The sequence below is a fragment of the Anastrepha obliqua genome, chromosome 1, assembly GCF_027943255.1.
Source record: "Anastrepha obliqua isolate idAnaObli1 chromosome 1, idAnaObli1_1.0, whole genome shotgun sequence".
Classification (NCBI taxonomy): domain Eukaryota; kingdom Metazoa; phylum Arthropoda; class Insecta; order Diptera; family Tephritidae; genus Anastrepha; species Anastrepha obliqua.
Genome location: NC_072892.1, coordinates 37,208,093 through 37,221,868, shown reverse-complemented (window position 1 = coordinate 37,221,868; position 13,776 = coordinate 37,208,093). Strand labels below are relative to the sequence as shown.

The window sequence follows — 13,776 nt, the reverse complement described above, 5'->3', positions numbered from 1 at the left end:
TTAACAGGAAACGTAATTAAAGCGAAATTGTGAAAGTTAAGAAAGTGAGTTGGGTAGGACACATCCATGCCGCCAAGAGAAGCAAAGCCGCTCAAACACCGATTGAGCATCTGTAGCCAGCGGCGAGGAGCTGCAGCATCAAAACTAAAACAGCATATGGTCAGATAAATGCGTGGCAGCAGTGAAATTTAAGTGCATATTTCACAATTCACAAGAAAATTGGTGCTGCTCCATAATGAACTGATTGGACTTAATCAATGCGACCTTAGACTTGGTAAGGACCTATTCGAGTACTTCCTATTATATAACGCAGAAGATTGGACGTTGGCGACCACTATGACTCTTAGAGTATTCGAGATAAAAATTCAGTGGATTCAAGAAGGACTTCTGGAGTACAATATTGAAGATGAACTCGTCTCATCTTGGTGTCTTGGCCGGTTGGTCTTAGCGCCGGTTAGACCGAGTAAGAAGCTACTGGTGCATTTTGTTGACTGACCCTCTTCGAGTTGGGAATTGCCAAATAAAGCAAAACTTGCACCAGTCTGTCGTCATGCCTCTCTCATGGCATGTATATCCTTTAGAGAAAAAGCAAAAAGAGAATTTTTCTTCCTCACTAAACTGGTATCGAAAGTTAATAAAGGTCGAAAGATAACTTAAACAAGAGCTTAATTTTTGTTTCGTGGCTCGCGTCCCTACTGGCTTGTGATTGTTCCCATTGTGATACAAGGGTTACTATTTTTATTTTTGGCCTAACAATGGAAATATTAGCATTGCTGTTCTTCAAAATATTCTCCATGATTATTAATACTCTTTTGCAAAATCTTATTGATGCTTGTCGTACTGGTGTGCAAGGATGTCTCAATCATTTCGCGCACAGGCTCGATATTTTCTGGCACATTAACGGATTTTAGATAACCTTCCCGGAATTCGTCGGTAAGCGAACATGACCGCGGCCAGCTTTTTATGGTGCTTCGAAAATTGTGAAAAATAATCGCATGAAAATTTTCACGGTTTAATTCCACTGATTAGACAAGAAATATAAATAGCGATCCCCACTGGGAACTCCTCATTATGATTGAGAATATCTTCCCTCTACTTGGTTAGAGTTTGTAGGCATCGTCGACTGCGTCTACTAAACCTTAAGCTGCTATTGAGCGCCCTTCAAGATGACAGCATCCTACTGCATTTTTGTCTAAGCCGAGAGGTGCTTCAGGAGAGTTTAATTTTTGTATTTTGCTTATCGACTTGTACTTGGATTACATTACTTTGGATTAATTACATAATCTTAACCAAAACTATTTCACGTTTAGGTTTTCCAGACCCAGCCGACAACTGAACTATTTCAATAAATAGCGAGGTGATCACCTTAAACGTGTCATGACTTGAGACACCCTCAGCTTTAAGCCATGCGTTTCACCCTGAAAACGTATTATATACCCCCAAGATGTGAGTGGTTTTAGGTAGACATGACAAACACCCTACCTTTGCCAGCTTCCGACTGAGAGGAACCCAAAGGGGCTGTTCGACCTCAGTGCTCAATCAATGATCAAAACTGGCATATTTCCCGATGTCAACCGGTAGTGAGCAAATTTAGTATGAAAAGACAGTTGGAAACCTGCATTCGAGGTTTGGTTACTAAATAACGAGACTGAGTCTGTAACATAATGGTTTTTACATTAATATATAAGCATTATTACTATTTATTACCTTCCATTAAATATATACCGCTCGAAGCAAGGCGAATCTATTAAAGGTGGTATCGGTGGGCCAGCTTATTTGCTTCTTTCTTTCGCCATGTACAACCGGATGTCAGCATAAAATGATGTCAGATGAAATGAGGAAAAGCCGTTCCATTCGCACTACCGGTGTATTCTTCTACCTCCAACCACATGTCGGCTGAGCGACGTAGTTCGTCCTTTCCTTTTTTTTCTACTCTCTTCTACCGAAATATTTCTATGCCATAACGTTGTTGTTGGCTTAGTGCCACCTCCTTTAATGAATACGCCTTGGCTCGTTGAGAATCTTATATTGTTCGAAACAGTTTGGAACTCTTCTGTTCTGATCCGTACGGGATCCGCTTTCTCTTCGACAGCTTAACGGATTCAATATTTTTCCTTTTACAAGGTGGCGCAAAATTAACCAACCAATTTCCAAATTTCTTTTTAAATTACTTTTTTATTAAATAAAAAATTATTAGGACAATATTATTCTGCTCTTTACGCGCTCCATTGCTTGTCTGTTTGTATACTGCTGGCTTTAGTAGATATTTACTTGTAAGACATTTACTCGTAAACGTCCCACAACGAAAAATCCTGCATATCGCAAGTGATCTAACACACACAATAATCCTACACTTGACTAAAAGATTTGGTACGGCAAAACCACGCATTATCTTGGTGGGATACTCATAACTTGTTTTTATCCAATTACGGTGTGATGATGAGAAAGGAGCAAATGCGGATGTTTTCTCTCAGGGCCCAATTTTACTGATTCATTTCACATACACTTGTGTCCACCAAATTACGTCACATTTAATTTTTTATAAATATATAGTTCATTATATAATAGAAACTTTACAAATTAAAGTTCAAAAATTTGTGCAAAATTCTGAAAATTTTAACAAATTTCTAAAAACTGTCATCAAATTGCTCAACTTTCTAATCTTTAGAAAAGTTCTGGTTATGTTGTTTTATAGACCATTCAATTTTACTATAGCAAAGTCTAAGTTTAAAGCCGCTCAAAAATTGCGCTGACTTTGCATTTTCTCTTTTTTTTTACATACGATATTGAGAATTTTCTTCCATATAAAGCGGGTATTAATTATGTGAGCACAAGTGTATGTATATTATATCATTTCAAGTGTTTTAAATGAAGTTCTAAAAAATCCAACCATCAATAGGTACGTAATACTACTGTCCTCTTAATTAGCCTGTTCTCTATGTATGCCATCATGAATCTCAAGACGCAACTAACATTAACATGCAACAAAAGTTACAGAAGATAAACAACAAAAAACCATTACAGGTTTCTACGTATCAACACTCAACACAACAGCGCTGGCCATGGTGTAATGTATACAAATGTACATTGCGCAGTGGGCATTGGCTTAAATCTCATCAAGGTATCAGGTTACTTAATAAAGATATATGGCAATTCTCATTAACACATTTTCAGTTTGTTCAACAGCAGAGTCACTAACACTAACAGTTATATGTTTGTTTCTATGGCTTTTCATTCAGTACCACTAGTTTACCAATTCATTAGCACTCGCTCGAACCACATAGCCAATTAGATCAGGATAAATACTGCAAGTTCCAGTGTTATTGTAATGCTTATTGTGCTCATCAAACAACTGTCACCGACAATGCGCGAAATTAGCTTAGTCGCAAACGATTTCGAATAACTTTTCTCCAAATTTAGGAGGCAGTGAGCGTTGAACATTTGGATATTATTTTTATTATGAATGAAAATGGAGCATTATACATAAAGGGTGGGCCATATAGCGTTTGCTTTTTGAACCACCAATTTTTTTGAAAATAGTAATACAAATGACATGTCAAATGTGTTCATAATTTACTTAAAGGTTTGACATTTACGAAATGGGACGTTATACGCTTGAACAAAATTGGGAAATATTGAAAACCTATTTCCAAAGTGGTGAGTCTTCTTCTTCTTTTCTGATTTTCACATCGGTGGCCTCGTCAATAAGCAAAATTGTCGGATTTGGGGTTCAGAAAATCCACACGTTACTGTAGAGAAGCAAATGCATCCACAACGAGTCACTGTTTGGTACAGTTTTTGGTCTGGCGGCATCATCGGGCCATTTTTTTCGAAAATGAGCGAGGAGCCGTGGTTACAGTAAATGGCGAGCGTTACCGTGACATGCTCAACGAGTTGCTTCCAACAATTGAAGAGGATGACATGGACGACATTTGGTTTCAACAGGACGGTGCAGCTTGTCACACTGCCAAAGTTACACTCGAACTTTTGGCTACCGTTTTTGAAAACCGAATAATCAACCGAAATTCCGATATCAATTGGCCGCCTCGGAGCTGTGATTTAAGCCCGTTGGACTATTTTTTGTGGGGGGGCCGTTAAGGACAAATGCTATGCGAACCATCCAGAGACGATTGATGCTTTAAAACACGAACTCGCAGTTGCCATTCATGAAATTGGAGCCCAAACAATCGAAAATGTGCTTAAAAATTGGGTTGATCGAATGGCCTACTGTAAAGCCAGTCGTGGCAGTCATTTGAACGATATTATTTTTCATTCATAAATGACAATGTTCAATCTTCAAAATAAAAAAAAAAAGTTTGAAAAAATATTGAATAGTTTTTTTTTTATAGCCGATTCAAAAAGCAAATTTTACATGGCTCACCCTATAGAAGCACTTAAAATTAACTGTTGAGGAAAAGTACTTAAGCGCATAACATTGAAAACAAACACAAAAAGGTTTACATGGAAAATATGTAAGCTTTCGGGATTTTAAGACTAGCTTAAACTTATATTCCAATAGTCAAAATCTGGCAGCATTTTTAATAAATTCGAGAATTTTTATTGCTATCGACCCGCAATTTCACCACCAAAAGAGCAATAAATATGCCGTAGTGTGAAAGTTCTATCTCAAAGTTTTTTTTTTCAAATAGAAGAAAACGAAGTTTTGAACCGTCAGTTTAAAAGTCTGCAGTTTTCTGAAAGAAAATTATGAAAAAGTTAAAACTAAACAGACTGTGCCAAATGTGATTGAAAAATGCGAGAAACATGAGGCAATTGAAAGGCAACGAAGATTTTGAAAAAAGTTTGCGTTAAATGCAAACATTCAACATAATTGTTGCAAAACCAAACAAACTTATAAACTTAAAAAATGCAGAAAAAGTTTTCGAAAACGAAACTGGAAGAGTAACTCTGTGCCAAACACTAGCGTAAAAATTATTTGCTATTTTTCAATACAAAATAATCATGGGACAATAAGGATAGGAATTTTATGTATGTTGGAAAAGGTGTGAAGTATAAAAAGATTGCTTTCTACTTAAGTTCTAAATTTTTAACCCAACAGCAAAAAACACTCGATTTTCGGAGTCAGCGAGCTATTTTATACAGAATAGTGACATCTGGTGCCCATTTCCGTTATTGCAATCAGAAATACCATATATGATCTTTTGCGTCGTTCAGTGTTATATTATTTATAGAGGTTGAACCTTCCTGAAAGTCGTCCAAAATCGGTCAATGTGCCAAGAAAATTATTTGTTGCTTGAACCCATTCCGTGAGATTGAGATATGCTTGAACTTTAGTACGAAATTTGTGAAATTTGTTACCTCCTCTCGTATATTTTATCTATGTACCGGTGGTCGCTGTAGCGAGACTACCATTCGAAAGTGCGTAGGTTCGAATGGCCATGCAACGTTTTCGTTTTTTTTTTCGAACATCAGCAAATCGTTTTGTCACCCTGTTCTGGAAATCGAAATCGTTAAAATTTTCCAGTTAAATTTTCGGCAACTTAAACGTTAGCTGTTTGAGGAAAAGTGGAAAGAGCTAACGACGCTGCTAAATGCAGAAGAGCCGCCCCAAAAAGATGTTAATGGATGGAAAAAAGTAAGTATTTAGTCAAATATTAAACATTTTTGAGTTGTCTTTTTTCAAGATATGGTCTGACTGGAAGGGGTGCATTCGGAAAAAGGTTGCCCATAACAATCTAGAATCGAGAGCAACAGGAGCTAGACCCTTTAATAAGCATGTACTGACGAGCAACGAAGAATGTGTTGCAAGAACTTGTGGAATTTTTGCAGCCGTTGAGGGCATAAGCCATTCTAGAAGCTTTGGGACAGAAGAAAATAATAGCGCTATCGAATCTGAGGAAGAACGTCCCCAAACAAGTAGGGAAGCGGTGGCTACCCCGAGAGCTGCAAAAAGGCCACGAGTGTCAACGCAGGACAGCCTTCAGACGTGCATGGCAACGCAATCTGCTTGTATGGAGAAAATATCCACCACTTTAGATAACATTTGCGAAAACCAACACAAGATTGCAAAATCGCAGAAAGATGAAAGGGAAGAGATTCGACGACTTTGTCGTGCTGTTGAGAAACAAAATGAATTGCTGGCAGAGCAAAATCGCTTGAAGACTCAAAGTACAGAGCAAAAGCAAAGACATTACCTCAAAATGGAGCAGTTGCAACATGAAACAGTTAAAATTAAAATTAAAATGCTTGAGATAGAGACTAAAAAATAAATATAAAAGAATCTTATTGAACTGTTATGTATATATTTACTTTTAATATGAATCAATTTTATGTTTCATAATATGAAATTTCTAGCAATAGAGTCTCTTATATAATATTTCTGCTAACACTATAAAAACTACTGTTTTCCTTATTTTCAGCAATTTCCTCATCAATTGGATTGTTTTCTAATACGCTTTCTGTTCCAATGTCATCTATTTGATTACTCCTACATATGTTATGTAGTGCGCAACAAACATTTATTATCTTCACTACCTTTCGCTGTTTCGGCTGTTTCGAACTTAAATTCGAATTTAAATGAAATCGGACGAATTACAGAACACCCAAAACAAAATCGTACGAATTGCCATTTCGGATCCGAATTGAAATCGCGCGACTTTCAGAACATGCCTGAATGCTTTTCACAACACAGGCGCCCCTCGGCAGGCAATGAAAAATCTCCGAGTATAGTATTTCTGCCATGAAAAATTTCCTCATAAAAAATATCTGCTATTTGCAATCGGCTTAAAACTGCAAGTCCCTTCATTTGCGGAGCAACATCAAGATGCTAGCCACACATCCAAAGGCGGGTCAACTGCCTTTCTAACGTCAGTGTTTTGTATCTAGCAACGATAAGTTTCTTACAGATTTCGTAGCAGTTATTCTGAGGGTGAGGGGCCGAGGCATTTTAAAGTAGTAGGTAGTTTTTATGCAAAAGTAAAAGGGATTTGAACTGAAGAAGTTTACATTGCTTAGATAGTGTCAGGAAGATAGGAAACGTTGCCTACTTTGCCTTGATTCCGAAACAAAAACAGTTAATTTTAGCTTATTCCGTGAATGCAGTTAAGCAAACTTTCCCCACTGTAATCCATCAATAATGCAACCAAATCACAATGGCCAACTCTTTGACACTCAAGCGTGTGTTTTTAGCAACAACTACTAACAGTTGACAACATGTTGCCGTGGAATTGTGTCACCAATATTTACATCTTCGTAAGCATTTGCTTTAGAACTTTTCAAATGACTGCAGCGTATTTGTTTTATCCTAATAGTACCGTGATACAGGTAATTAAGTTTTAATTAAAAAACAAAAAAAAATTGATTTTAAATAATTTTAATTTTAAATTTTTAAATATCTTAAATTTTTTTTTTTTCCTCAAACATTTATAACTTTTCAGATAACAGCTTCTATATCCTATCCGATTGTGGACTTGCCACCAAAGCGTAAAATCCTCTGGGATTGGGGCATTCAAATGAATTATATGATGCCCTATGATCCAGCGTCTTTCTACAATGTGCCTATTTGGCCCGTGGAGGAACGCTTTAATGTTCGTACTCGAAGGTTCAGCGAAGTAGTGAGAAAATACATGGACTCATTTAACAGTACTGACACGTTTCCAGAGTGGATGGATGCGATAGGAAATAGACACATTTTCGATTTTACAGCTGGTGAATTGTACAGGGCAATCGAACGTTTGATAGAAAGGTAACGAAGAAAATAGGCTAGAGAGTAATCATACACATGAGTATACATATACGAGTACATTTGTAAGCAAGTCAAGTGAGCCTAATATGGCGGAAAATTTATTAAAAAACGATCGGTTTTACTTGCGATTCCGTACTCTAGGCTCTTTCGGGTCACTTGCTTGCACATATTTAAAAACCAAACAGAACATAACGGACAGTGTGAACCAAAAGCAACTGGTTAAACCTCACACGGAGATTGGAGCGTAAAGAAAGGAAGTAAGGGGGAACTGGGAGAAGTAGTTCTGCTGAATCGTTGAGCTCCATGAGGTCGTAGAGGTGGTTTAATATGTGACTTGCACAAGAACACGCGCATGACCGCCAACCGACATAGGTAAGCTATACGAATCAAGTGATCCACACGCAATGAGTCTTCAGGGTCTTCTGATCAGATCTTTTTGTAAAATGATTTCATCCATAACATAAACTGCGGCTAACCAAAATATCTCTCAAACGGAGGCTTCTCCGGTACATACCTACAGCAGCGGACAATACCAGCTGCGAACAAAATATTGCGAAGGTTGCTGAAGCGACAGCCAATAGATAGTTTGGTAAAACCCGTTGCTTTTTCGGGAACATAGAACCGGTTGTCATGTTAATTTCCGGCGATTTGATAAAAGTAAAGTTTACAAAATGAAATTTAGAGAAGAAGAGGTTAAAATACTTAGTTAATTTTTTCGACTTGCAACAGTCTTGTAAATACAAGAGTCAAGTCTTCAGAATACAAAGAAAAATAAAGTAATAAAATAAATAAATGGAAAATTGAGTAACTGACCTTGTCAAATGCTTTGAAAAACTTCACATCTAATTGTTCAGAGAAGAGCACATCACAGCACTACAATGCTTTGCAAAGGGTTTTTATCAAAATACATTTATTTCAAAATATTAAAACTTAGATATATTTTCAAATCAATAAATTTTAAAGTTAACTGTATATTTAAAGTTTTTAAAATAATTAAGCAAAAATATCTTTTATCTTCTTCTTTCAAGCTATGGCTATCACTCTAGTTGTCTATTCCAGAGCGTTTGCGATTTAGCTAAACATCCTTTTGAAGTCGAGCAGCGTCATTTGATTATAGATTTGATTGCTTTCATACTCACGTAATTTAAACAAAAACCGAAATAATTGAAATTCTATATTAACGTTTTTTTTATAATTTAGTCCTTCATGGCATTTGGGATTCCAGCCAAGTGAAGATGAGCAGCGTAAAGCTTACGAGGTAGCAGAAAAATCTGGGATTCGCGGTTTAGATTGTAAAAAACTTTATCCTATTTGTAGAAAAAGTTTACTTGATGTGATAACATATGTGATTTTTGACCATAACTGATATTTAGAGATTTTTTAAAACATTAAATTTATTGCAACTTAATGAGGAAAAAGTTAAAGCAATAAAAAGTACAAAATACAAATCGCTTTTTTACTCAAGCAAGTATTTTCATTTAAACATACATACATATATTCTATGATATGGATGTTTCAACGCTGTTTTCAAATGTCTTCAGCCTTATGTTGCAGTTGCAAGCACTGTGTTCCATTCGGGGCAAAAGGAATTGATGATGACCTTGACGGTTTTCAATACATATAATTTTCCTCTGCTTTTAGTATATAAATTCATTTACAAATTTTGCAAGCAAAGACTGCCCACTCGCTACAGCATTTTTGAAAACCAGCTTACAACAATAAGAGAATACCTTTTAGTCTGTCATGGAGATTTAGAACACAACAAACAGCTGTTTTACTTCACTAAGCAAATACCTCAGTTTGCATTGTAAAAAGGGGTGAAACAGAAAAATACACTGCAATATTAAACATACGCGGTTCCCCAATGATTCCATTACTTTATAACCTATTTAAACCAATCAGGCCTTACCATTTTATAACTTAAAAAACATAAAATAGCGGAACAGAACATTACATAAAATAGCATAATAATTTCGAAAGAGCATCGAAGGCTACTGTATCTGAGTAGAATTTAAATATAGGTATGAACCAAAATATATTTAGCTTCTTAATTTGATCTGTTAAACATATTTAGTGACGAGTTACTCACTTGTCGGTGACTTGTTCAAACATGTCGTTGTCAGAAGAAGACGTGTCCGCGAACATAGCGACAAAGCTTCGTGAACGCATTCCAAAATTCGAATACTGTTCTTTGATACCTGATGAGAGTTGCGATATTAGCGATACAGCGCAACTCGCTATATATTTACGTGGTATTAACACCAAATTTAATGAACTAAAGTCTGTGGTGAAAAATTTTTCAATTTTTTTAGACAAGCTAGGTAGGTAGGTAGGTTTGGCAGCCGCATCGCACATAGAGACAACGATGCCACTTAGACCACGGAATGGGTCCGTTGTGAGCCGCGGGGGCTGGGCTACATTTCCCTCTCCATATTGAACCATTCTGAGATTTTGACAAAGCGTAAAAGGTTGTTGATACCTAAAGTGTATAGATTATCTATATTCGTTAAGAAGTAGGATTTTAAAAATCGGTTTCTGCTTCTGGCTAGAGCCGGGCATGTGCAAAAAAGGTGTTGAATTGTGTCCAATTCCTCCTCATTTCTGCAGCTACGACAGAAATCATGCGTGTATACGCCTAATCTCCTTGCATGATTTCCTATGAGACAATGTCCTGTGAGGGCCCCTACTAAGGTCCTGATTTGAAGTCTACTCAGTTTTATAATACTCTTGGACAGACGTAAATTTAGCCTTGGCTGTCTGATAGAAAGCAGATATCCGTTAATGATATTCTGTTTATCTTTAACCATTTTAAGGCTTCATGAATAACGTTTATTTTCGCTTGAAAAACGCTACAGTGATCCGGTAGTTTAACGGATTCACTAATAGAAAGTTCTTCGCAAAATAACCCTGATCCTACACCGGTGTCCATTTTGGATCCGTCCCTGTATATCTTAACGGGTGTGTTGGGTGTTGGATCTTCTTCAAGCCATTCCAGTTTAGAAGGGATTTTCATTAGGAAACTCCTTTCGAAGCAAAGAATGGGAGGGTGATAATCACAGTCACTGAGTATATCCGTGTAGGAGTTTAAAATGGTTGAATGTCCATGTGTGACAGTTCTCCATTGTGAGCTCGCTTTGAGCCTTAAAGCGGAGCAGGCCGCTGAGTATTTGGAGAAAAGATCTAGGGGTGGCAGATGTAGCATGATGTCCAAAGCCATGGATGACGTGGTTTTCATGACGCCACATATTCCTAATTCCGCTGATCTCTGCACCTTATTCAATAAAATAGAATAGGTTTTTTTCTGCATAGCACACCACCAGACAACATTTCCATATAGAAGAATGCGTCTGACGACAGCAGTGTAAAGCCAATGAGCAACCTTAGGTTTAATTCCCCAGGTCTTACCTAAAGCTCTCTTACAGGCATAAAAAGCTAGGTTCGCTTTTCTGACTCTTTCTAAGGTGTTTGACTTCCAAAGCAGTTTCCTTTCTAGGTTTAGTCCCAAGTACTTGGTTTCTTCCGAAATCACAAGAGCTTCCCCTTTTAGCATAATTGGACTTAGCTGAGGGATTCTGTGTTTCCTAGTGAACAGTATGAGTTGTGTTTTGTCTGGGTTGACTCCTAGACCACACTTTCCTGCCCACCTAGAAAGTATATCTAGAGCATTTTGTATTAGGCCTCTTAATATAGATACAAATTTACCAGAGACAGCAATAACAACGTCATCGGCGTAAGCTGTCACCTTACAGCCCACCGATTCCAGTATTAACAGAAGTTTATTTACAACTGCGTTCCATAAAAACGGTGAGAGGACTCCACCTTGCGGTGTACCTCTACTTGCCAATCTCCTGAGCACCGATTCTTCTAGTTCCGCTTCAATGATTCTGCTATTTAGCATTTTGCCAATGAAGCTTACCAGGCCCGTTTCTACCCTAAGATCAGTGAGCGCTGCAGTAATTTCCCCCCCTTCAACATTGTTAAAGGCCCCTTCAATATCAAGGAAAGCGGCTAAAGTAAATTCCTGTTTGTGCAGTGAACTCTCTGCGTGTAAATAAGGTTATGTAGAGCTGTCTCTACCGATTTCCCTTTCGCGTAGGCATGTTGTGACGTAGAGATAAGATTTCTATCTATAGTTAGGCTTAAGTGAAATTCTATCAACCTCTCCAAAGTTTTCAATAGCTTATTGGTATATCGACAGATGGAGCATGAGCAATGTCAAGCATAAGGGTAGGAGTGTCGGGAAGGCTATTTCAAGACATTAAGCAAGTCATAGGAAGGGAAATATTTGTTAGCCACTGAATAATTCACAGGGAAGATTTATGTGCCGTAGTACTAATTATTAAACTAATCAATTTTATATAGTTACGCGCGTTAAGTCACCGTGACTTTAAAGAACTACTGAAACATTTAGAAACTGAATATGGAGATGTGGTTTTTAATACCGAAGTACGTTGGCTTAGTAGAGGTGCAATGCTAAAAAGAGTAAACAAATTAAAAAGCGATATACAATTGTTCTTTAATAATGAAGAGAAAGATGTGTGTTTCTTCATTTTCTTGATAAAGAATGGATGTGCGATTTAAGGTTTCTTATCGATATGACTCAGCATCTTAATAATCTTATCTATCATATATTATATATATATAAATATATATATATATAAATTAGGCCGGGTCGATTTGTGGGGAGGCAAAAACATCGCCCATTGCTCTGTGAAAATCATATTTTAGGGATCAAAATAAGAAACTTTGCCGAAGGAACCATACCTCTAAAACGAATTCTGATGTCCCCCAATTTGGGTCGAACTTTTTAGTTTCTTTTCTCATGTAAAGGCCAAATGCACTCTAAATGGGTCAAAGTGGGATTTTTCGTTCGACCCAAACAAGACTGAGCTATAATAGAAACGGACAGGAGCTTTGTTCTGATAACTGCGAGTTTATTTATTCAAAATAGTCCCCTCTAGCCTGCACTGTTTTGCGCGATTTAAAAGCTTTTCGAAAGAGTGTTTCAGGTCATTTATCGGAATGTACTTCAGAATGTCGGTACAAATTTTTCTATAGACGCAAAACATTTTCATTGCCAAATGCAATTTTCCGAAAAGGAAGAAATCTCAGGAGCCATATCAGGCGAATACGGGGAGTGATTGATGGTCAAAATGAAATGTCTAGTCCTTCGCGGTTTTCCGGGCGAATTCGACGGATAAGATGCAACAAACGCTTCAAAACGCCAAGATAGCACTGACGGTTTAGCCCATTGGCACGAACTTCTTGTGGACAACTCCCTTGGAATCGTTAAAATAAATGAGCATCGACTTGATTTTTGACTACTCCAAACGCGATTTTTTGGGTGGTGGCTCGTTTGGGGCCTCCCATTCGGCACTTTGACGCTTAATTTCAGGTTCAAGTTGGAAACACCACATTTCATCACCAGTTACAATGTTTCAAAGGAAGTTCTCGTCTTTTCTCGCCTCTTTAATGAGGTCTTTCGAATGTTGAATTCTGAGCAATTTTTGGTCCTTAGTTAATTGTGCGGAATGAATCGTACACAGACCTTTCGTAAGCCCAAATGATCAGTTAGGATGCGATAAATCGATGTTTTGGAGATATTCAACTCCGATTTCATGAATTTCAACGATAATTTCGGTTTATTTTTGATAAATTTACGAACAATTTTCGATGGAGTTTTCGGTGTTTACTGATATTGAGCATACGGGCCCATTGTCATTTATGTCCTCACAACCATCTCTGAAACGTGTAAACCATTCATGAACTCTGGCACGAGATAGACGATCATCGCCATACAATTTTTTTTATCAATTCAAATGTTTCGGTAAACGTTTTACCGATTTTAAAACAAAATTTGATATTAGCTCTTACCGATGACAGAGCTCTTGCTGACACTTTAGACGCAATAGCTTCGCTTCCACTGTACCGAGTGTCACCAAGCGCTCACTCATTAAAAAGATGGCGCCATCAAAAACATTTTTATGACACAAGTCTTATTTGTTTTGGACTTCACTTTGCAATTGCAAAACAACATAACTAACCCAGCTATACCATCATATCTTATCGGA

At 37.3% G+C, this 13,776-nt stretch overlaps 1 protein-coding gene across 1 annotated transcript; it reads left to right on the top strand.

The window, feature by feature from the left end:
- The first annotated feature begins 7,173 nt into the window (after positions 1-7,173).
- LOC129247572 (uncharacterized) lies at positions 7,174-9,071 on the top strand. The gene is made up of 4 exons (XM_054886779.1): positions 7,174-7,284; positions 7,398-7,705; positions 8,734-8,844; positions 8,906-9,071. The coding sequence occupies exons 1-4, from the start codon at positions 7,174-7,176 to the stop codon at positions 9,069-9,071; spliced, it is 696 nt and encodes a 231-aa protein (XP_054742754.1).
- The last annotated feature ends 4,705 nt before the right edge of the window (positions 9,072-13,776 follow it).

Bases quoted from the DNA above. Each gene is read 5' to 3' on its own strand.
- LOC129247572 (XM_054886779.1), top strand. From the start codon at position 7,174: ATGTTGCCGTGGAATTGTGTCACCAATATTTACATCTTCGTAAGCATT. The intron at 7,285-7,397 runs GTAATTAAGTTT...ATAACTTTTCAG, and splicing joins CTAATAGTACCGTGATACAG to ATAACAGCTTCTATATCCTA. The intron at 7,706-8,733 runs GTAACGAAGAAA...TCTTCTTTCAAG, and splicing joins ATCGAACGTTTGATAGAAAG to CTATGGCTATCACTCTAGTT.